Here is a 24,666-nt window from a genome sequence, read left to right as displayed (position 1 = left end):
ATATGTAAAACTTTCAACAACAAAGAATTTAAAATAAATAAATAAAATAGACTAAGGAGCAGAAGTACATCAAGCTGTTCATGGGTTATGTAACCAAAACAAGCCATCTATTTGGCGAAGCACACAGGCACCACAACTTAAGTCCTATATGACCACCATAGTTCTCCTCCACTATGTTTTCTGAAAAGCAGACCAAACTATAAAATAAATTAACCCAATTTTCCATAAATGGTCATGAATACCACCAAACTGGAACATACCTGAACACAGGAACATAAAGATAACATTTCCTTATTTCCTACAACAGAGCCCCAGGATGAGCCTGGAGGGTTGGCTAATGAGCTGAAAAATACGAAGGGACTGAAGAGCACGAAGAAAAGTAGTTTCTAATTAAGGAGCCACTTACCATGGAGCATAAAACTTGATGAAGGTTATTCCTTCTGCAATGGTGTCATCAAAGTTATTTTCCGTGAGTGCCAACACAGCGCCCTTCAGGGGTGGAAAAGCCACAGTGAAATACATCACTTACAGCACAGGGAATAATGCTTTGGGATTGCAGAAAGACAAATCAATAATTTTGAATGCTGTTATGCTACTCCAAGGACACACAAAACTACCTACACAACTTGCATTTCACAAACGACACAAAAGGGTAGAGCAGTGGCCTCTGAAAGGCAGAGATTCATCACAGGTCCATGGATCCTGAGCCCACGAGACGCTTCGAGGAGGTGGCAGGACAGTGCAGCGCTCGCTCCCTTCCTCCCCCGGCCCCAGCCCAGGGTGGGTGAGGGGCAGCTGCTGTCCCCCAGGGCTCGGAAGTGTGGACCAGTCAGCTTTAGGTGGACAGGGCTTGAATCAGACCTCCCTGCCTCGGAGCCTCCCACACTGACCAGAGCCCAGACACCCCTTACTGGGCCTCCTGAGGTCTGTACCCGTGGCTCCTCTCACTGACTCGACACTCTCTATCACAGGGATTCATAAAAATGACTTCCTCTGTGTCATAGAGGGACCTTACAAAAAGTTACAAAAGCACAGGCAATGATGTGCTTTACCTATAACAGGCTTCTTTCCATTTTTAAATTCAAAGTAAATGTAAAAGCTGCCCCCCTGAGCTCCGGCTGCACGGTGCAGTCTGCTCCAGAGTGACTCTACCGTGACAGCTCTTTAGAGGACCACGTCTCCTGTTTCTCCAAAAATACATCTGCGATTCTCTCAGGAGAGCACGAATATGGGTGATTTATCATGTGGCTGAAGGTACCAGGGCTGCGCCGCTTGAGTCCGGCCTCAAGTAAGCCTGTCGGTGACGGGAGGCGCCAAGTGCCAGGGGCATTGTAGAACACTGCCATCTTTCTTTATGTCCAGAAACAGGACACCACACTCACTGAAAGGCCCACTTAATGGTGGAAAACTTCATTATAAATAGAAGCCGCTCTGTGTTTGATGAAAACATCCATAGTATATAATTATACTCAATTTGGGATGACCTTTCTAACCACCATGACACACACACTCCTCTGACATATGTGGTCATAACAACTACAAAATCATTTGTTTACTTCTTAAACCAAAACTTCAACTTTTAACTAACACCCAACCTGCAAGAGTCCAACTAAGGGATGGGCTGTGGGGACGAAGAGGCCCCTTCTCCCCAACCCTGAGAGGATGGGGAGGGGTTTCCACTGGCTTTTTTCAATTCCAAACAACTGGGGCCCAGGGACAGATGGCTCCAGCGCGCCGTGACCTCTGCTGTAAATGCTGAGGGCTGGCGGGTTACCGGGGAGCATTCAGGCACATCTGGCTCGCTGCCCTCTCCCCGGGAGCACGGGCACCCCCGCCCCTTCCTTTGCCCCATGTCCCCGCGTCCCAGGTAAGACCTGCCATGCTATGAAGTACAGTCATGTGAACTGAAGTAGCAACATTACATATTCTGCTTTGAAAATATGTTGACAGACAGGCCTTATGGCTCTTTGCTAGGAAATCCAAGCATTGTTTTCCTGAAAAAAAAAAAACCCACACTTTTGAGTTGCCTTAAATCTCCTTCTAACCCATGACTTCAGCAATAGCTTCTACCTAAAGCTCCAGACACACAGACGTAGTGCAGACGGCCTGCTTTAGCTCCAGACTGATACACTGTCCACAGTTATCACCACACAGCCTTGAAAAGCGACACCTTGAAAACTGATGGCATCTCCACGCCCCCCCCTCCCAGGGCCCCTCCTCATGCTTGGTGCCATCGTCCACCAGCTGTGCCAGAAACTGCAGCAGCGCAGACCCCACTGTCCTAACTGCTCAGAGCTGGAGTCCCTGTGCTGGCGGCACTCTGCCCTCCATCCCACTGTCAGCCTCGATTTGGGGTCTCATCTTCTTTTATGACCTAATACACCAGTTTTCCATCTCCTTCGTACAAGCTGTTGCCAGTCATCTTTCTAAAACTCAAACCTCCCATTGGATCCCTATAAATAAGCTCAAAATCCTAGGCTGGTCAACAAAATCCTCTGTAAACCAGCTCTCCCCACCCCCACTCTTTCCCGCTGCATCCTGCCCGCACCCTTTGTCCCCCTCTTTACCTCACCCTCCAGCCGAAGCGGGCCCTGCCCCACGACGCCCGCTGGCCCCAGCGCAGTGCTGCTGCTCACACTCTTCCTCCCCCAGGCATGCCTTTCCCACCTCTCCAGCAAACACCATTCACCTGTCACCTCTCCAATGACACTTCTTGCCTATCGGCCCCCTCCTCTCACACAGTGACCGGCCAGCCCTGCACACTCTCAGAGCCCCTGGGACACCTGCATGCATGTGCTCTCATGCGCCCCCACTAGGCCCATGGCTCGGCACGGGCAGGGGCATGGTCTTGCTTTTGCTTCCTGGTGGCCCAGGACAGTGCCTGAAACATAACAAGGGCTTGATAATCACAGAACAAATGACTCTAAAGCCTGAGAATGAAGATGTCCTCAGTGAGTCAGACACTGTCTAAGCAAATTCATGTCCTCCAGCCACGCGCCTTCAATTCCAGCACACAGCTGTCCTGCTACCCAGCGTTCATGGCCTTTATAAGCCACAGGCTACAGTAAGATGCCTGCAGCACGTTGTGGAAATGAACAGACAGTGGGCCCACGAGGCAGCAGACAAGCTTTCAGAGCGAATACCCTCAAGTACAGTGATAACTGAATCAAAGGGAGGAAGTTCCCAGAGATCTCCACTCCATCTCGGGATGTTCTTCACATCCATGTTGCCGTTTGCCCCTTACAAACATGTACACATAGTCAAAGAAGATGTTCCGTGTTGAAAGGTCAGCTGTAACCAGCCATCTGAATGGCTCAGTACTGTCCTCACATGTCCTGTGTCCCCAGCACCAGAGAACGCCCTCTGTGGGCAGTGCTGGGCTGGCACCCACCTTGTCAGCCTCGGGCTCTGCAGCACCCACTGGGGCCTCCGCGGGTGGGGTGGCCTCTGGGGTGCCGCGGTCCGCACTCTGGAGCTGCAGTTCCACATACTCTCTCAGCGAGTCCAGATCCCGCTTTCCCTTGTACTGGTCCACCTGTCCAGATAAGGGCCACACAGAAACACGGCCGAGTTAGTACACTGAAGTGCTTGAACCACTCAAACCTCCTGCGAGCCCTCGCCCACCGGGACCCTGCCGTCAGATGCCTTCCCCTGGTTGTGTGAGCTGTGTGTGGGGTGCCTGCAGGCTCGGATCTAAATGGGAGAGTGCGGATGATAAACCGAGGGGTTGGCTCTGGTGAGAGCTTTACAGCCCTTTCCTCTGCAGAGCTGCGAAGCACAGCCTGGCTGCCGCCGCAGGTGCTCTGCGAGGCTGCCCATCAGCCAGGATGGGGACGGGAACCTTACCGAGGGCACATGGACCCTGCTCAGAGGTCACAGCCAGAGCTCAGTTACCCAGGACGGTAGATTTGGGTTACTCTAGTAACCACCTGAGCCAAATGAAAGGTTTCAAAATAGTACAACAACTGGCAGTTTTTCTCCACTACCCAAATCTTATCAGTTAAGAGAAAGGCATTTTTGTTCCATTACATGTATCCTTTAAACCGGTGCCCAAACCGTCCATTCTGGCAATCCGCATGCCTGTTAAGCACCCGACAGCTCAGCCCACTGTGGCTAAGGCCCAAATACGCACCTTTTTGCCATCCTGGAACCAGAGGAGCGTGGGATAGCCTCGGACCTGGTTCCCGGAGCAGAGCTCGTGGTGCTGCGTGCAGTCCACCTGCAAGGCAAGACCACCGTCCAGTCAGCACCTGTGAGCCTTCCTGACAAAAATGACTATGGCCCTCGGGGTTTCTTTAAAAAGAAAAATTCTAATGCCCCTGACCTGCAGCCACTGGGCCAGCAGGCTGCGATTTCTGCGGCCTTCCCTGCAGACGCGGCCCCAAAGACACCCGCGCCAAGGGAGCAGGATGCCCACATTCACTTTAGAGACATGAGTGACGTTGCTCACTGAAAACGGCACTTTTAGAGAGCAATGCCGTGAGCAGGTTCATCAGTGGAGAAGGGCAGCCTGGCCTGACCCCGAGGGAGGGGCAGGCCTGGCATCGGTGATGGACGCCCACCAGTCACAAGGGCAGCCAGCTTATACATTTATTCTCAGTTCAAACTTATGGAGTTTTAAAATTAAAAAGGAGCAAGTAGTCAATTGCAAATAGAAGTCCCTGGAATATGATAAAGATAAAACTGAAAAGATGTCCAATTAAATTTAGACTATGTCCCAAATTCTATAAACTCAATTTACCAACTATCACAGCTCTTCAGATTTTTTATGTCACTTAAATGTTCATAAGATTCTCCTTTTCAACATTTCCATGAAACATTTTATCCTAAGTCACTTCTTTCGTTTCTACTGGTATTAAAATCAGCTTGTGGGACCAGGTTGTTCCTCACTGTGCTGATAAAGGCAGCTGGAAATGCTACGTTAACAAAGAACTGAAATCAGGGAGCAGTTTGAAGTGCTGGACTGAAGCACAGGACGCTGCAGACTGAAATCGGGCGGGGTGCGTGCTCTGAGCCCAGTCTTACCCAGGCACACGTACGCCCAGGGATGAAGGACCACAGCACAGTCACTTAGACTGTGTCTGCTCTAGTGGCATAAACAGAACAAAATAATCTCCCATCAAAGTTCAAAACACAGAGTAAGGATACAAGGCACAGGAAGACAGAGGACAAGAAGATTGCTTTATAGTGACTTCCATGAAATGTTCAATAAATATAAAATCGTAATCACACCCATACATTCTAGGACGTATTATTGACAGTGTTGCAGGCAACACTGAAAAATCCACTGAACTAACAACAACTCTTACAATTCACTAGCCACTGCTCCGGGCCAAGCACCGTGCTAAGCTCTTCACTCCCACCCTCAGGACTATCGGTTAGACCTCATCTCAGTCCCACCGAGGGGAAGAATGAGGCGTAAAGTTGCCCAGGTTGGCCAGCCAGGTCTATCTGATGCCCAAATTTATGCTTCTGACATCTAACCCTGTTGAGCAGACTATCTTATTAACTATAGTTCCTGGACACAGCGTTACTTCTGTATACAAATTGGCACCTGACAATGTAGACAATGAGATTTTTATTAGCAGAAGCCCAGGCAGGGATGGTCTGCTGGGTGCCAGAGGATGGATGAGATTAAAAGTGCCTGATGGCGCAGAAGTGGCTAATATTTCGAGAAAATCCAGTTACACAGAAGTTGTTAGACATCACTCCTGGCTGCTCTGCGCAAAGTGGGAAAAGCTGGGAGGAGTTCCAGGCAGCAGAGCAGCTGGGCTCCCCACGGAGGGTCCCGGGTGCCTGTGTGAGCTCGGAGGGTCCTCCAGCAAAGAGCTCCTGGGTGAGATCGAATGTGGGCGGCGTCCAAGTACGTCCAGGGAACATTCTCCAAGACGCTGCCCCTATCTTTGCAGAAAGGGCTCGGGGGCTGCCAACTCTGAATTGGCCATCGCTTCAAAATAAACAAAGGAGCCAAAGCCATAATTTATCTCTGGGCTGTGGAAAAGCCAGCACACTCGAAACCAGGCTGCCATCTGTGAAGGTGAAATGAATGATCAAGGGGCACACTAAATGGAAATCATAAATCAAGTCTGCGACTTCGCACACAGAATGAATAATGGGCTCCTCTGCTAATTAATCCAGCCAAAGCGGTCTATTTCCAGTTTAATAAGGGCTTCTCTTACCTTGCCAATCTTGACGGTTTCGGAATGTTCGAGGCCCAGGGCCAGCTGCTCCCAGGTCGGGGCCAGCGCTTTGCAGTGACCGCACCATGGAGCGAAGAACTTGATGAAGTGGTTGCCTTCCGTGGGAGCCGGGAAAGAGAGGGAAAGAGGGAGTGTAATTTACATGACACCTAACCAGAGATGGAATGGAAGCCTCTCATTTTTGTCCTCTTACAAAGCTCAGTCCAGGATGAACCGTTTAACTGGTAAAAAGTGACTCTCCATCAAAAATGTCTGCATCTACGAGTTCATAACGATCCTCAAAGCAGAAACTAATCTGTCACCTTTGGAAGACAATAGGGAACCAACTTATTATTTGAAAAACTGGAAATAAAGGGAAAGAATCAGGATTTACCCTATCGTGTATAACCAACTGATAAGCCAGGCAAGTTTCTCTTGGTAAAAAAATAAAGGCAAGCCCTAGCCAGTTGCTCAGGGGTTAGAGCATCGGCCCTCAGAAGGAAGGGTCTTGGGTTCGATTCCAGCAAGGGCACATATCTCGGTTGCAGGCTCAATCCCAGTCCCCGGTTGGGATGCATATGGGAGACAACCAATTGATGTGTCTCTCTCACATCGATGTTTCTCTCTCTCTACCTCTCCCCCTCCCTTCCACGCTAAAAAAAAAAAAAAATCAATGGAAAAACATCCTCGGGTGAGGATTAACAACAACAAAATGAGACAGGATGCTTGAATCAGAGCAGCAGCATTTGGTATCCAGAATAAATGAGCGCCTCTAGGCAGTGACTGTTAGGCTCTGACATCACAGAGAGACTCAGCAGCTATGAAGTCTTGCCCAACCCCCCCAAAAACATCAAACGGAAATTGCTAATGTCTCTCAATCCAAGTAGCAGTTCACAGGGAATAGAGAGATCAGGGACACATTAAGCCACACCGTGGGGAGACAGTCAGTGAAGGCCACACTGTGGGGAGTCAGTCAGTGAAGGCCACACTGTAGGGAGACAGTCAGTGAAGGCCATACTGTAGGGAGACAGTCAGTGAAGGCCACACTGTGCGGGTACAGTCAGTGAAGGCCACACTGTGGGGAGACAGTCAGTGAAGGCCACACTGTGCGAGTACAGTCAGTGAAGGCCACACTGTGCGGGTACAGTCAGTGAAGGCCACACTGTGCGGGTACAGTCAGTGAAGGCCACACTGTGGGGAGTCAGTCAGTGAAGGCCACACTGTGGGGAGACAGTCAGTGAAGGCCACACTGTGCGAGTACAGTCAGTGAAGGCTACATTGTGGGGAGTCAGTCAGTGAAGGCCACATTGTGGGGAGACAGTTAGTGAAGGCCACACTATGGGGACTCTACAGGTCAAACCACCTATGTGGTGAGCAAACTGAATGTTAGGAAGAAAAATAGACTTTGGGGCACATGTAGATTAAACAGAATTGAATGAGATATATTTTTAAAAGACCAAACTAAACTATAGCATCTAGGAGCACACACTTGGGTGATGAAACCATAAAGAAAAGCAAGGAGTAGTTTCCATAAAAGTCAGGACAGCACCTCCTCGGGGGGCTGTGACTGGGATGGGGACAGCGAAGCTTGTCTTGAACTGAACAATGGTTACAGGGTGACCATTTTATAACAAATCACTAAGCCTTACATTTGTTTCCTGTATCTGTGTTTTATTTCACAATAAAGTAGGTTTAAAAACCTGAATAGTACTCTCCTGACTAGAAGGAAAAAATCAGATCCTCAAACTTCATTATTTAGTCATGAAAGATGTTTTCCTAGGCTGTGCTACCTTGACCATCCTGGGCCTAAAGATGTCAGGCTGAGATCAAACTGAAATCAGGCTGCGGCCAGGGAGAAAACAAGCCAATGAATGCTACACTGTGGCCTGGCTCACAGCAGCGCCTCATCACTATGGCAATGATGCGTTTGAAGGAAATGGTGAAAAACTGGCTTCAAAAGATTAGCAAATTAGCTTCCAGGCTGAACCCATCTCTCCAGACAGCTCTGGTGCTCACATTGGGTGGTGAGGTGGAGAGGACGCCCAGGGACCCATCAGAGTGTCCCCGGGAAGGTGCAAGACCGGAGGCTGGAGACCCTCAGGCCAGCAGCGATGGCTTGCAGAGTGAGGGACCAGGCTGGCTGCGGGAAAGGGTCTCCAACAAGGTGACTTGGGGAACACATCCTGCAGGGAGCCCAAGCTGGTCTCAGGTTAAAGTGAACCCCCTGCAGGGAAACCCCTCGAAGCTGCACTGTCAGAGGGCTGGCACAAATAGCCATCTCCAAGGAAAGTGGAAACAGCTGAAGGCACCAGTTACTTCTCACCTTTAGTGGGTTGGGGGGAGCTAATTTAGCACTGAGTGGGGGGCTGACTCCCCACAGCACGAAGTCACTAGGCCAGATGCGATTTTAAGCCCCTTTCACAACATTTCCAACCCAGTCTTAGGGGAGGATTTCTCTTCATGGCAGCATTTGAGAATGGAGTTGGCGAGTCATTGACTGCTGAGCCAACTCTTCTGAAATGTGTGAAGAAAGGAGGACTTATATTATTAACATCAGAAATTGTACACAGATCATTTCCATATTTAGGAGGCCACTTTCAAAAACAAGATGTGTCTAAGAAAAGATTTTAAGTGTGAAGAACTCTGACTCACATGTTATAATAGTTCCACTGAATAAACTAAATTCTAGTTTAAACAGGTAAGAAAAAGTTGTGGGGTTTTTCTAAAACTGATTTTAGAGAGGGAGCAAGGGAGACAGAGAAAGAAACATTGAAGTGAGAGAGATACCTCGATCAGTTGCCTTCTGTACACACCCCGATTGGGGATCGAACCCACAACCTAGGTACGTGCCCTGACCGGGGATCGAACCCAACCTTCCAGTGCAGGGGGCAATGCTCCAACTAACTAAGCCACCTGGTCAGGGCAGATAAGAGAAAGTTTTATTTCTGTCTCAGGTCAATAAGTATATGATTAACGTGAATATAAACGCACTTTCTTGTTCAAGGATACACTGTCCAGCTAGTGTAGGAATTGTGTCACTCACAATCTGTGAGCTCCAAATTCCCTCACCTAAGGCCTTAGCTTAGCATTAAAACTCTGATTTAAGGACAGAGACCAAAGGAGGAATTTCCAGGGGGAAGAGCATTAAACAATGATGCTAATGGTCCCTAAAGAGAGAAATCCTTACTTAACCCTTGGTATACCATAAGCATCTATAGACGAAAGTGGCGGACCTTCCCCACACGTCACGCACATCTATAGCCGCAAACCTCGCATATCGACTCTGGTCGCCCAATTTTAAAATCAGACTCGTTAGTGACGTCTCTGGGTTTGTAACGAAAATTATGGGAACTTAAATTCATAACTACTCCAGCGCATACGGAAGAAATGGGGATGGTTTCCGTTTTGGCCGCGTGGCAGTTCACTGGTTAGTGTCCCAGATGCTGCTTTCTATGAGGCCTCGGGTGGCAAGGACAAGCCCAGCAAGTGAAGGGGTAACAAACGGTCAGTGTTTCTGAGAGGGTGCATCCCACTGTGAACGCCCACAAGATCCGCCTGCCATACCTTGTGCGACGTGCAGCTCAAAGTTGCTCGCTGAGAGCTCGTACAGCCCCTGCTTGAGCTCAGGGGCCCTGGGCGGTTCTGGTTCTGGCTCTGGTGTCTAATAGGAAGAAACAAAAATATAATCACTGAGTGGTCTGTGAAGACTTAGTGAGAGCCATCAAGGAGGTGACCTGTGTCTGTCTAGAGCAGCGGTTCTCAACCTGTAGGTCGCGACCCCTTTGGCAGTCGAACGACCCTTTCACAGGGGTCGCCTAAGACCATCCTGCATAACAGATATTTACATTACACATTACGATTCATAACAGTAGCAACATTACAGTTATGAAGTAGCAACGAAAATAATTTTATGGTTGGGTCACAACATGGGGAACTGTATTTAAAGGGCCAGAAGGTTGAGAACCACTGGTCTAGAGCCTCCTGCAGATCGCCTTCCTCACCTGGCCATCCTGAACCTGTGTGGGATGCCGCCGTGTGGGGGGAGGCCAGCGCAGGACTCCCCTCGGAGTCAGAAGCCCCTCGAAAAGCAGGTGACAGCCAAACCCACCCCAACCTGTCCTTTGCTCTCCCAAACCAACCACACAGAGCAGTCAGCCTAAAGGACTCTGCTCTGTTCTTTGAAATGGGATGTGAGATTTCACACAGAATACAAATAAAATTTCTGATCTGAAGGAAAGGGTACCTAAAGGCACAAAGAGAGCAAAATGGACAAAACTGAGAATGAAAAACCACGAGGAAAAAATGGACATTGATTCACACAAACAGTAAAAAATAAAAAATAAAAAACTGGGAAGGAAGTTAAAACTCTGAAGGACTCATGAAAGAGAAAAGTAGGTGATGAGAAGGTAAATTGAGATGAATCAAAGCAACAAAGAGAATAACCACAGGGCAAACAGGAGCTGTACTTTTAACTCACATGACTAAGTTTGGGACAGAAACACAACAAAGGTACAAGAAGTGGCTCCCCCCCCTTTTAAATTAAATTTATTGGGGTGACATTGGTTAATATGATCATACAAATTTCAGGTGAGGGTTTCTATGTTATAAGATCTGTGTGTTGCATGTATGCCACCCAAAGTAAAATCTTCTCCCGTCAAGAAGTCGGTTTTTAAGAAAGACACTCCTGCCCTGGCCGGGTAGTTCAGTTGGTTAGAGCATCATCCCGATATGCCGAGGTAGCGGGTTCAATCCCTGGTCAGGGCACATACAAGCACCAATCAATGAATGCATAAAGAAGTGGAACAAATTGATGTTTCTCTCTCTCTAAAATCAATCAACAAACTTTTTTTTTTTTTAAAAGACACTTCTGCCAGTACCTGAGCAGACACCAAGGTGTGTAACTATGCAGTTACCCTACTACTTACTACACAACTCTAAATTGGTCAATTTTTGAGGCCAGTATAGCTGCAATGAAGGAAAGATCACTGAAATACCATTTTGCTGTCAACACCTGGGTATTACTCAATTGTTATGTGGCAGTTCATATTTCTATTAAAGAGAATACCCAAGTTCAGTCACTGAAAGCTTTAAAAGTGCTGACAGCTCAAAGGTATCCTGAGCTGTAATCATAAACCTCATGAAGTTTTCCTTTCTGCTACTGGTTTGTCAAAACTTCCAAGCGCTAAGTACCCACCAGAGGAGCCCAAGAAAATGACGGTCCAATGAACAGTCAGTGAGTCCAACAGGTGAAACAAAACACTCTGTATGCTGCTATAATGTGTTCAAAGGACTCTCAGTATTAAAATGATATTTATGGCACTAGGGGACATGACCCCTTCCTGTGCTCTATGGCAGTCACCAGTGCAGTCCTACCACAGGGGAACACCACAGTAGGTCACAGAAATGGGTCCACTCTAGATTCTTTTTTTTTAATTTACTTATTTATTCTTTTGTCCATTCGTTATGCTTATATGCATGCATACAAGTCATTTGGCTGATCTCTTACCCCTCCCCCCACAACTCTCCCCAGCTTCCTGCTGAAGTTTGACAGTCTGTTCGATGCTTCTTTGTCTCTGTATCTATTTTTATTCATCAGTTTATGATGTTGATTATATTCCACAAATGAGTGGGATCATGTGATGTTTATCTTTCTCTAACTGGCTTATTTCACTGAACATAATGCTCTCCTATTCCATCCATGCTGTTGCAAATGGTAAGAATTCCTATTTTACAGCAGCATAGTATTCCATTGTGTAGATGTGCCACAGTTTTCTAATCCATTCATCTACTGATGGGCACTTAGGCTGTTTCCAGATCTTAGCTATTGTAAATTGTGCTGCTATGAACATAGGGGGTGCAAATATCCTTTCTGATTAGTGTTTCTGTTTTCTTGGGATATATTCCTAGAAGTGGGATCACTGGGTCAAATGGGAGTTCCATTTTTAGTTTTTTGAGGAAACTCCATACTGTTATCCACAGTGGCTTCACCAGTCTGCATTCCGACCAGCAGTGCACAAGGGTTCCTTTTTCTCCGCATCCTAGCCAGCACTTGTCATTTGTTGATTTGCTGATGGCAGCCATTCTGACAGGTGTGAGATGGTACCGAATTGTCGTTTTGATTTGCATCTCTCGAATGATTAGTGACTTTGAGCTAATGTTTTCATATGTCTCTTGGCCTTCTGTATGTCCTTTCAAAAAGTGTCTATTTAGATCCTTTGTCCATTGATTGAATTGTTTATCTTCCTTTTGTTAAGTGGTATGAGTTCCCTATAAATGTTGGAGATTAAACCCTTATCGGAGATAACATTGGCAAATATGTTCTCCCATGCAGTGGGCTTTCTTAATTGTTTTGTTGATGGTTTCTTTTGCTGTGCAGAAGCTTTTTATTTTGATGTAGTCCCATTTGTTTATTTTCTCTTTAGTTTCCATTGCCCTAGGAGCTGTATCGGTAAAGATATTGCTACAACATATGTCTGCTATTTTGCTGTCTATGGATTCTCCTAAGATTTTTATGGTTTCTCATCTTATGTTTAAGTCCTTTATCCGATTTGAGTTTATTTTTGTGTATGGTGTAAGTTGGTGGTCTAGTTTCATTTCTTTGCAAGTATCTGTCCAGTTTTCCCAACACCATTTATTGAAGAGACTGTCTTGACTCCATTGTATGCTCTTGCCTCCTTTGTCAAATATTAATTGAGCATAATGGCTTGGGTCGATTTCTGGGTTCCCTGTTCTGTTCTATTGGTCTATAGGTCTGTTCGTGTGCCAGTACCAGGCAGTTTTGAGAACAGTGGCATTGTCATATAGCTTGATATCTGGTATTGTGATCCCTCCAACATTGTTCTTTTTTCTCAAGATTGCTGCAGCTTTTCGGGGTCTTTTTTTATTCCAGATGAATTTTTGGAGAGTTTGTTCTAGGTCTTTGAGATATGCCGTTGGTATTTTAATGGGGATTGCATTGAATGTATAGATTGCTTTGGGCAGTATGGACATTTTAATGATGTTGATTCTACCAATCCATGAACACGGTATATTCTTTTTTTATTCATTTTTTTTTACAGAGAGGAAGGGAGAGGGATAGAGAGTTAGAAACATCGATGAGAGAGAAACATCGATCAGCTGCCTCCTGCTGCACACCCCCTACTGGGGATGTGCCCGCAACCAAGGTACATGCCCTTGACTAAAATTGAACCTGGGACCCTTCAGTCCGCAGGCCGACGCTCTATCCACTGAGCCAAACTGGCTAGGGCAACATGGTATATTCTTCCACTTGTTTATGTCTTCCTCTATTGCTTTTTTCAGCTCCTGTCATTTTCTGAGTACAGGTCCTTTACCTCCTTGGTTAAATTCGTTCTCAGGTATCTTAATTTTTTGTTGCAATGGTAAATTGGATTTTTTTAGTTTTTCTTTCTGTGAGTTCATTATTGGTGTATAAAAAGGCCATAGGTTTCTGGATGTTAATTGTGTATCCTTCTACACTGCCAAATTCATTTATTAAATCTAGTAGTTTTTTGATGGAATCTTTAGGGTTTTCTATGTACAATATCATGTCATCTGCGAATAATGACAATGTTACCTTCTTTTCCAATTTGGATGCCTTTTATTTCCTCTTCTTGTCTGATCGCTATGGCTAGCACTTCCAGTACTATATTGAACAGGAGTGGGCATCCCTGTCTTGTTCCTGTTCTTAGGGGAAATGGTTTTAGTTTTTTCCCATTGAATATGTTGGCTGTAGGTTTATCATATAAGGCTTTTATTACGTTGAGGCATGATCCCTCTATTCCCACTTTGCTGAGAGTTTTTATCTGGAAAGGGTGCTGGATTTTGTCAAATGCTTTTTCTGCATCAATCGATATGACTATATGATTTTTGTCTCTCAATTTGTTTATGTGATGCATCACATTTATTGTTTTGCGGATATTGTACCAGCCTAGCATCCCTGGAATAAATCCCACTTAGTCATGGTGTATGATCTTTCTAATGTATTGCTGGATCCAATTTGCTAGAATTTTTTTGAGGATTTTAGCATCTATGTTCATCAGGGGTATTGGCTTGTAATTCTCTTTCTTTGTAGTGTTCTTATCTGGTTTTGGGATTAGGATAATGCTGGCTTCATAGAAAGAACTTGGAAGTGTGCCTTCCTCTTGAATATTTTAGAATAGTCTGAAAGGATAGATTTTAGTTTTTCTTTTACTATTTGGTAAAACTCCCCCATGAAGCCATCTGGTCCAGGGCTTTTGTTTGTTGGAAGTTTTTTGATTACTGTTTCAATTTCATCCGTAGTTATTGGCTATTCAGGTTTTTTTTATTCTTCCTAATTGAGTTTTGGAAGCTTTTATTTTTGTAGGAATATGTCCATTTCGTTGAGGTTGTTCAGTCTGTTGGAGTTGAGTTGTTCGTAGTATTTATTTACAATCCTTTGTATGTCTGTGAGGTTAGTTGTTACTTTACCTCTTTCATTTCTGATTTTGTTTATTTGGGGCCTCTTCCTTTGTTTCTTGGTGAGCCTGGGTAGAGGTTCATTGATCTTGTTTATCCTTTCAATGAACCAGCTCTTGGTTTCATTGATCTTTTGTATTGTTTTGTTTTTTGAATCTATGTCACTTATTTTTGCTCAAATCTTTAGTATTTCCTTCCTTTGGCTTACTCTGGGCTTTTCTTGTTGCTCTCCTCCTAATTCTTTAAGTTGTAGGGTTAGATAATTTATTAGCATTTTTTCTTGTTTTTTTGAGGTAGGCCTGTAGAGCTATTAATTTCCCTCTCAGGACTGCTTTCACTGTGTCCCATAGATTTTGGATTTTTGTGTTTCCATTGCCATTTGTTTCTAGAATGTTTTTAATTTCTCCTTTGATCTCTTTGGTAAGCCAATCATTGTTTAATAGCATGCTATTTAGCCTCCAAGTGTTTTTTTGTTTTTTTCATTGTTTTTATTGTAGTTGATTTCTAACTTTATGCCATTGTGATCGGAGAAGATGCTTCATATGATTTCTATCTTCTTGAATTTGAAGAGACTTTGCCTGTGTCCTAATATGTGGTCTATCTTTGAAAATGTCCCATGTACACTTGAGAAGAATGTATATTTTGTAACTTTGGGGTGAAATATTCTGAAGATGTCGATTAAGTCCATCTGCTCTAGTGAATCATTTAGGATTGCTGTTTCTTTGCTGATTTTTTGGTTAGATGATTTATCCAGTGGTGTCAATGGGGCATTAAAGTCCCCTACTATGATTGTATTGCTGTCAATCTCTCCCTTGATCTCCTCCAGAAGTTTTCTTATGTATTTGGGTGTTCCTATATTGGGTGCATATATGTTTACCATAGTTATTCCTTCTTGTTTAATTGTTCCCTTTAGTATTATGAAGTGGCTCTCTTTATCTCTTGTTATGGCCTTCACTTTGAGGTCTATTTTGTCAGATATAAGTATTGCTACTCCAGCTTTTCTTTTTTTTTCATTTCCATTTGCCTGAAAAATTTTTTCCATCCCTTCGCTATCAGTCTGTGTGAGTCCTTTGTTCTAAGGTGGGTCTCTTGTAGATAGCAAATATAAGGGTCATGTTTTCTTATCCATTCAGCTATCCTATGTCTTTTGATTGGAGCATTTAATCCATTTACATTTAAGGTTATTATTGATAAGTACTTGTTAGTCACCATTTTTATTCTTTATGCCTGTGTTCCTTCTTCCCTTTCTGTTTCTTCTATTTACAGCAGTCCCTTTAGCATTTCTTGCATTGCTGGCTTGGTAGTGATAAACTCCCTTATCCCTTTTTTGTCTGTGAAGCTCCTGATTTCACCTTCAATTTTGAATGAGAGCCTTGCTGGGTATAGTATTCTTGGATTCCCTCCCTTGCTTTGCATCACTTTGTATATTTCATTCCATTCCCTTCTGGCCTGATGAGTTTCTGTTGATAAATCATTTGACAGTCTAATGGGAGATCCCTTGTAGGTAACTGTCTGTCTCTCTCTAGCAGCCTTTAGGATTCTTGCTTTGTTGTTGATGTTTGCCAATTTATGATGTGTCTTGGTGTTGGTCTTTTTGGGTTCATCTTATTGGCACTCTATGTGCTTCTTGGACTTGTGTGGCTTTTTTCTTCCCAACATCAGGAAAGTTTCCTAAACAGGTTTTCTATTCCTTGTTCTGCTTCCTCTCCTTCTGGTACCCCTATTATGTGGATGTTGTTTCATTTCGTGTTGTCCCAAAGCTCTCTTAGGTTCTCCTCCTGCTTTTTAAATTTTCTTTCCAGTTGTTGCTATGTTGGTGTGGTTTTTTCTACCTTGTCTTGTAGCTCACTGATGTGGCCCTCAGCTTCTACTAGTCTACTGTTGAAGCCTTCCATTGTGTTCTTTATTGCAGCTATGTCATTCTTCATCTCCTCTTGATTCCTTTTCATGTTAGTGACATAATCATTCAGCTCCTTATAATTCTCATAGAATTATGTGTATTGCCAAAACCGGTTTGGCTCAGTGGATAGAGCGTCGGCCTGCAGACTGAAAGGTCCCAGGTTCGATTCCGGTCAAGGGCATGTACCTGGGTTGCGGGCACATCCCCCGTGGGAGATGTGCAGGAGGCAGCTGATCGATGTTTCTCTCCCATCGATGTTTCTAACTATCTATCTCTCTCCCTTCCTCTCTGTAAAAAATCAATAAAATATATTAAAAAAAAAAAAAAAAGAATTATGTGTATTTATCTTCCAGACATTTAAGCATCCTTATAACCATTACTCTAAATTATTTCTCTGTCCAGTTACTTGTCTTCATTTCATTTAATTCTTTTTCTGGTGATTCCCCTTTTTCTTTCCTTTGGGTACTGGATTATTTTTTTTGTCTCCCCATTTTTTGCTGTATTGTTTTAATTGTATGTCTTAGATCCAACTGTTTTGCTATCCAGATTCTTTTGGGGGTGGTTCTACGTAGTTGGTGATTTTTGGGACCCAGTGGTGCAGTCTCTCAGATCCCCTGGGCTTGGTGATCTAGTGGAGCCCCCTACTTGTGCTATTTAGGTTCTTCTGATGTAGTTGGGTTTTGAACGTTGATTTCTCATTCGTGGATGAAGTCACGCCACGGACTGTCTGGCAATGTGACTCACCCCCGGTTTCGTTGTGCAAGCTGTTGTGGATGTGATAGTGGTTCCAGCTCTTATGGAAAGGGTTGTCTAAGGTCTCACTGGTATATGTTCACTGTGATTTCCTGGAGTTCATGGCCTGGGAAGAAGATGTCTTGGGGCCTGAGGCTCAGGCACTGTGACTTTGGCCAGTGTTGTGTGACTCTTGCTGAGGTAGCGTCACTCTGCAATTCACTATGAGGTCCCAGAGCCTGTGACCATGGGGAGCAGTTGTCCCATAGTCTGCAGTTGAGGCAATGGGACTCTGGCCCAAGTGATTTCCCTCTGAGAATCACGAGGGGGTCCAGGAGCCAGCAGCTAGAGATGTGGGAGTCTCAGTGTCTGTGGCTGAAGCCGTGTGACCTTGTCTGGGGAGGCGAGTCCTTAGTAACTCACCGTGTCCAGAGCAGGCAGGCGGGAGGGGGAAGTCGTGGATCCTACAGAGGGGACCGTGGGACCTTGGTTGGGGAGGCACATGCCCAGTGGCAGCTCTCAGAGGGGCCCAGGAGCTGTCTGCTGGGGCTGTGTGCTCCTGGAGCCCACACGCTGGAGCGGCGCGATTGTGGCATATTGTGGTGTCCAGACGCCGGGGAGGGGGAAGTCCCAGTTTCTAATTCGTGAGCAGTGCACCCTTGGTTGGGTATGCGCGTGCCCAGCAGTGGCTTACAGAGTCACCCAGGAGCTGTCCGCTGGGGCAGTTGGCTCAGGGGGCCTGCGTGCTGGAGCGGTGCGACCATGGAGACCAGATGCTGGCAGCCGGGGAGGTGCAAGATCCAGCTTCTGCTGCAAGAGCCCTGCACCCTTGGTTGGGTATGCTTTTGCCTTGCAGGGGTTCACAGAGGCACCGGGAGCTTCCTGCCGAGGCGGCGGGCTAGGGGGGCCCGCGCGCTTGTGCAGCACAACTTTGGTGTCTGTGAGCTGGCAGCTGGGGAGGGGGAAGTCCAAGTTTTTGCTACAGGGGCCGTGTGCCCTTGGCTGGATGCCTGTGTGCCCACAAGCAGCTCCCAGAGGCACCAGGAAGCCGCCTGCCGGGACGGGGAGTCAGGGGGCCCCACGTGCACTGGTTCAGTGTGACTGTGGTGTCCAAAGGTTGGCAGCCAGCACAGGGTAAGTCCGAGTTTTTGCTACAGGGGCTGTGCACCCTTAGTTGGATGCACATGCGCGCCCAGGGGCAGCTCCCAGAAGCACTGGGAAGCCGCCTGCTAGGGCGGGGAGTGAGTGGGCCCCATGCGTGCTGATTCAGCACGACTGCAGTGTCTGGAGGTTGGCAGCCGGGGCAGGGAAGTTCCACTTACTGATGTGGGAGCCGTGTACCCTTGGAAGTGGACATCCTAAGGTCTGCAAGTCTGCATGCAGGCCAGGCAGCAGGACTTTGGCTGGTGTGGCTGCAGGGTCCTGAGCAGTGTCCAAGGCCAGTCTGGGTGATGGTGATGATGAGTTCCTAGAGGATGCCGCTCTCCCCTTCAATATGGTGTGGGCTCCGTGCCCGAACCCAGCAGCCCAGGTAGTGCCTGCAATGATGGCAGGGGCTCCCCATCCAGGAGAGCCTGGTCTGTCAGCCCGATACTCCTGCAGGATCTAACTGTCCCTCACTCACACCCACACCACACATATCCACACACTCCCCTTTCACCTGCTCACTCACTCACACCCTCTCCCGCACCTCCGTCCTGCCAGCTGCCATCTTTTTCCCATTCTATATTCTTAAGAAAACAATCTGCCAATATTGATCAAGAGCCATAAAAGTGGTCTTGCTTTTATTTATTTATTTACTTTTTGTCTTGCTATTTTATGTCTGGGAATATATTCTAAACACATTCCTGAGAGGTAGAAAAAAATGTCCTTTATAAACATGTTCCTTACAGCACTTCTGATGACAGAAAATTATAAATAACTAAATATCCATTGTCATGATATGTGATCAGTATAAAAACAATATCACTATATAAGAAGATCATTCATGAAAAGAACTATGTTTATATGACTATAACTGTTTAATACAGATGTAAACACGGAAATGTAAAAATTGGGGCAGACTGTAAGAAATGGTAGGTTTTCTTCTCTTTGAGTTTCTTTAATATTGCCATACACTCTGGGGAAAAACCTAAATTTATCCTGTCTAAATATAAAAATGTATATATCAAAGTTACATAGATATAAATACAGATAACAACTTTAAAAAAAAAACTTGTTTACAATAAACAGCAAAGTTCAAACTGAGAAGGTTTTCAGATTGAAATATAAAGTTTGAATATATGAGCTCTTCTACCGGAAGGACAGTCATTGTTTCTAGCAGTTGGCTGAGATCCCTATTGCTCTGAGGCACTAAGATATGGCCAGTGGGTTAACTGTGATTCTAGGGTGGTGATGGGTGGATTCCATGCACCGTGCCCTCCCACACTGAGACAAGACGCTGCTTCTCAGGACATCTACGCTGAGCCTGGCCCTGGCCCCACGCACGGCTCTCCCAGTCCGCACATGGCTGTCCCCCATGAACAGGATGCTCACTGGCCCACAGATGAGCCTCTCTGCCATCCTGATACTGGCTGCGGGTTTCTTAAATAACGTCAACGTAGAAGACTGTGGGTTATGTTGTGTGAAAAGTTTATTTTAAAAGTCTTTTCGAAACTATTAACTCCTCTCTAAAATTAGCTTCCTCCCATCAGAGAACATTTTCACAAAAGAAAACAATCTGAAGCTAAAATCTACATGAAAGTCGCACCTGGCTCTCCCAGCTCTCTTGCCAAGATGGAGATGCAAATTACTCTCTGTGAGGTTTGTGGTTTTCCATGTTACTTAAATTAGACAAGCCTCTGGTCAACTTATTCAATGCCACATTCCAGCATTCTTCACCATATACTCATAGACTATAAGATGTGAGATACAGTTGCACGTAGGAGGCACCAAAGTCCCCTGAGCCTCTGGGGACTGACAGTTGGCACCGCACTTGAAGGGACACATCATGAAGGACCACACAGACACCCTGGAAAATGACAGCAGTAGCAGCTGAGCCCCCCAAAGACTAGAATTGCACATGAGGACAAACAACCTTTAAGTCTGTGAACACCTATCTGATACAATAAAGTAGCCTAAGTTAAGTGTTTAAATTGAAATCACATTCAAAGACTTCGGCTGCTCTTAAAATTTTTCATCAGAAACATCCAGCATAGGAATACTGGCCACCTTTCCAGTCCCTCATCAATACAACACCACAGACCACCAAGGTCCCCGAGCCTCTGAGGACTGAGCAGTCAGCACCACACTCGAAGGGACACGTAAAGAATGATTTACAATCACAATGACTCATAAAAAAATTAAGACTCCCAACGTCAAAGAAGAGAGTATTGTAAATGTTTTTTAGTAAGTAAACTTCTACACACAGCAATGTCTTTAAAAAATATCTCAGAAATCACCCAGTTTCCACAACTTCCTGATATTGCCCTTAGTGTATGGAGGAAATTAAGACACTAAAAGTTTTAAGAGTATTAAGCTACAATATCAGCAAAGCCAGTAACATCTTACGGACTGAGGGTTGAGAAGAAAAGGAAGGATTCACACTCTGGGATACTTGTTGAAGCTGAGGATGGGCACAGGGGACCATCTTCATTACACTCCTCATCACTCAGACATCATTCACTAGACCAGCGATTTTCAACCTTTTTCATCTCGTGGCACACATAGCTAACTACCGGGAGAGTCAGCTATTGCATGTTTTAAAAGTTCTTGCGGCACACGGGTTGGACATCACGGCACTAGACTCTTCTTTCTACTTTTGTACATGTTTGAATATTTCCATAATAAAAAATTTTTTAAAAGTTAATCTTTTCCACTTACATAAGGTACTTAAGAGTTAAAAACATAGAGACAAAAAGTAGAATGGTGGTTGCCAGGAGCTGGGGGGAGCGGGTTGGGGAGTTAGTGTTTAATTGTACAGTTTCCATCTTAGAGACGAAGACAGTTTTAGAGAAGGATGGTGGTGATTTTTGTACACCATGATGAATGTATTTAATGCCATTAAACTGTACACTTAAAACAGTGAAGATAGTACATTTTTTATTGTGTTTTTTAACACAATAAAAAAATTTACGAAGGAAAAAAAGTTAATCTTATATCAATGAGTCCTAAAAAAGTAAAAAGTAGTCTCAAAATAGTACCCTTAACTTTTCACCTTAACTGGCCTCTTTATTACCCCAAAATGTAGGAAGAAAGAGAGGGAGGAGCCCTCTGTGCACTCACGGCAGGCTCCTCGTTCAGTGTCTGCAGCATCCAGTTTTCCAGCGCCTGGAAGTCCCGGGGACCTTGGTATTTCACAGCTTCCTGGCCAGGCTTGAACAGCTTCAAGCTGAAAGGGGAACACAGGATTACAGCAGATTTTTAAAGCACTCCACACTGCTCTGGGCAAAGAGCACCGTCATATCAGGGAGCAAGCTGGTTTAAGGAGGCAGCCAGGAAGTGAGTGATCGGTGGGCTGCAGCCAGGCAGTATCTGCCACTCTCTGATGAAACTTGCAAGGAAAAAAAAAATAATCTAGGAGATGATATATTCATTTAATCCTATAGTTTTTAAAGTTTTATATTTTATTCAAGAAAAACAAAGCTGAGGTGGACACATCAAGCCCAAAGCTGTGACTTAAACCCCAGGCCGCAGGTGTTCGCTTGTGCAGAGCTCTCAAGCTTTCCCTGCCAGGGGTGTGCCATCCTTCCCAGCGTTAGTAGTTGTATGTCCTGCTTCTTCATATTTTTTAAAATGAGAACTGTAGTAGAAACAGCACTGTATTCCCAGGCTGCCGTGACAGCTCCTTGACTTACAGAGCATGAGCATCCAGGTGTAAGGACAACCTTGACAACGGCTGATGGTTACTCACTTCCCCACAGAGAAGGAATCTTTTCCTTTTTCTACACATATTAGCCTCTGAAGAGATCTGCAGACAGAGCATGGAGCATTCCTTCAGGGGTGAGCAAAAGACATCGCCAGAGGCTCAAGTTAATGCTTCCAGACCCTGTATCATGCCGCCGGTCATGGGAAAACAAGCTCGTCAAAACACTTGGTAGTAGGTGTCAAGGAAGGAGGGGGTGGGATTAATTCTTCTATTGACAGAATTAGTAGAAGGCATCAACGACGGAGGGGGAAATGTGGCTACTGACGGAAAAATACACACACAGGCCTTTTTTGGCAAGCCTGCTCATCTGAAACACCCCTTACATTCTACAGCATGCACCTGGAGTTCGTTAGCAAATGCCCAAAATGCAGTGTCAGAATGTAAGATGTGCAGCGATCAGAACTGTGGGTTTGACCAGCTACCTCCCCAAATGACTTAAAATGAAGTTCCACAGCTACACCAGAAAACCAACACATTGGCTGCAGTAGGTCTTTACATTAAAACAGGCTTAATGGCCTCACCCAGAAGCTAAGATCCTGCGATGGGCTTAGGTGACTTTCCTAATGTGCCTCCAACAAAGAATATTCATGCCACTTCCTCAGCAGCTTACACTTACAACCATAACAAAAAGCCGAAATCTAACTAGATTTGGCCAGTATGCCTGTGATTCCTGAAGTTTAGCATTGTAAGCAACTCCAAAGTATGATTTCACAATTAAGAATACGCTGCTGCAAAAAAGAAAGAACTCAGCCCTAGCTGGTTTGGCTCTGTGGATAGAGTGTCGGCCTGAGGATTGAAGGATCCGGGTTCAATTCCAGCCAAGGGCACATGTGTGCAGAAGGCAGCCGATCAATGCTTCTCTCTCATCATTGATGTTTCTATCTCTCTCTCCCTCTTCCTTCCTCTCTGAAATCAATAAAAAAAAAACTGTATATTTAAAAAAAAAAGAAAAGAAAGAACTCTTACCATTTGCAACAGCATGAATGGACCTGGAGAACATTACGCTAAGCGAAATAAGCCAGTCGGAGAAAGAAAAATATCACACGATCTCACTCATTTGTGAAATATAATGAACAACATAAACTGATGAACAAAAATACATCCAGAGACAGAGAAGCATTGAACAGACCGTCAATCTTCAGAGGGAAGGCAGGGGAGGGAGGGGGGTAAGAGATCAATCAAAGGACATGTATGCATGCATATAAACATAACCAATGGACAAAGATACTAGGGGGGTGAGGGAATGTGCTGGGGGGGTGGCCAATGGGGAAAAAGGGAGACATATGTAATACTATATGTAATACTTAAACAATAATTTTAAAAAAGAAGAAGAAAAGAATGCCCAGACCCACCCCTGGGACCATATAAAGCTCTGGAAACATGTGCTTGGCCCAGAGAGCTAGAAGATGCTACTGTCCTCTCCACCTCCCTTCTCCCTTCCAAGCATCTCTCTCCAAAGAGCTTCAGGATCCTCAATATCAGAAAGGACCAGGCGTTGTCAAACTCATTCCCCATTTCTTTGCTAACTTTAAAAATCAGTAAAACCCAACCTGTGATATTTTCCCAACGTGGTGTGCTTTGAGCAAAAACAAAATAAGCACTTTTTAAAAATCTCTTCTTGATGGACTGAAAACTTCTCTGCCTGCCCAAGTCTGAGATTCTTCCTAAAGTCCATAGAGCCTAGGAATAAAATTAGAGCTTCCTCTACAGACTTTTCAGTCGGACTTCAATTCTCACTGTGGAGAGAGAGAGAGCTGCAGGGTACAAGACCAAACTGTTCTGCTACCACCGACCTCCAAATGGGCATTTGGGAGTTTGGGTGATCTATTTCTTTTTCAAGGAGACTGTCGGGGAGCAAATTTATGGGTCACTGTGGAAAACAATGTGACGAAAGTTCTGCTACAAGCAATGAGATAGTGCTATGGACTGAACTATGTCTCCCAAATCAGATCTGTTGCAGTACTAACCACAGTACCTGTGAATGCGGCCTTATGTAGAAAGAGGGTTTTTACGGAGGTAAGTTAAACTGAGGCTAATAGGGTGAGCTCTCATTTACTATGACTATGTGCTTATGAAAAGGAGAAATTTGGACACAGAGAGAGAAGGCCACGTGAAGATGGAGGACTGGAGGGATGCGTCTACACGCCAAGGAACACCAAAGATTGTTAGCGAACCCCCAGAAGCAGGGAAGAGGCAAGTAGGCTTTCCTGACAGGTTTTGAGGGAGCATGGCCCTGCTGATGCCTTGATTTTGTGCTGCTGGCCTCCAGAACTGAGAATAAACGTCTGTTCTTTTCAACCAGCAGTTTGTGGCACTCTGTTACGGCAGCCCTAGGAACCTCTTTCAGCCCTGCCCCTGCTCACGTTCTCCCAGATGACAAAGGTTATTTTCTGGCTCCACAGGAGGACCTCAACACTTTCCTGAGCACAGTCAGCCACCTGCAGAGGCACGGGAACTCAATGCCTCCCTCACCAATCCTCGCCTCCAGTCACAGGGGCCAGGAAGAATGACAC

At 45.4% G+C, this 24,666-nt stretch overlaps 2 protein-coding genes across 2 annotated transcripts in view; both read right to left on the bottom strand.

Moving 5' to 3' along the window:
- The window catches only part of TXNDC5 (thioredoxin domain containing 5), a 36,072-nt gene that overhangs the window by 4,955 nt on the left and 6,451 nt on the right, over positions 1 to 24,666 (bottom strand). The window contains exons 3-8 of the mRNA XM_070405764.1: positions 21,511 to 21,616; positions 9,744 to 9,840; positions 6,180 to 6,295; positions 4,133 to 4,219; positions 3,392 to 3,535; positions 407 to 489 (exon numbers count right to left, since the gene is read on the bottom strand). Coding sequence (XP_070261865.1) covers positions 407 to 489; positions 3,392 to 3,535; positions 4,133 to 4,219; positions 6,180 to 6,295; positions 9,744 to 9,840; positions 21,511 to 21,616 — 633 coding nt within the window. The remainder of the gene's footprint in view (positions 1 to 406; positions 490 to 3,391; positions 3,536 to 4,132; positions 4,220 to 6,179; positions 6,296 to 9,743; positions 9,841 to 21,510; positions 21,617 to 24,666) is intronic.
- Positions 9,907 to 24,666, bottom strand: part of BLOC1S5 (biogenesis of lysosomal organelles complex 1 subunit 5) — a 181,649-nt gene continuing 166,889 nt past the window's right edge. Inside the window, exon 6 of the transcript XR_011470274.1 lies at positions 9,907 to 13,299. The gene's annotated coding sequence lies outside the window, so the exon portion shown is untranslated. The remainder of the gene's footprint in view (positions 13,300 to 24,666) is intronic.

Source organism: Myotis yumanensis, unplaced genomic scaffold, assembly GCF_028538775.1.
Source record: "Myotis yumanensis isolate MYYU_CA2020_CCGP unplaced genomic scaffold, mMyoYum1.0.hap1 SCAF_2, whole genome shotgun sequence".
In the NCBI taxonomy this organism is placed as follows: Eukaryota; Metazoa; Chordata; class Mammalia; order Chiroptera; family Vespertilionidae; genus Myotis; species Myotis yumanensis.
This window is presented reverse-complemented; position numbering and strand designations above follow the sequence as displayed.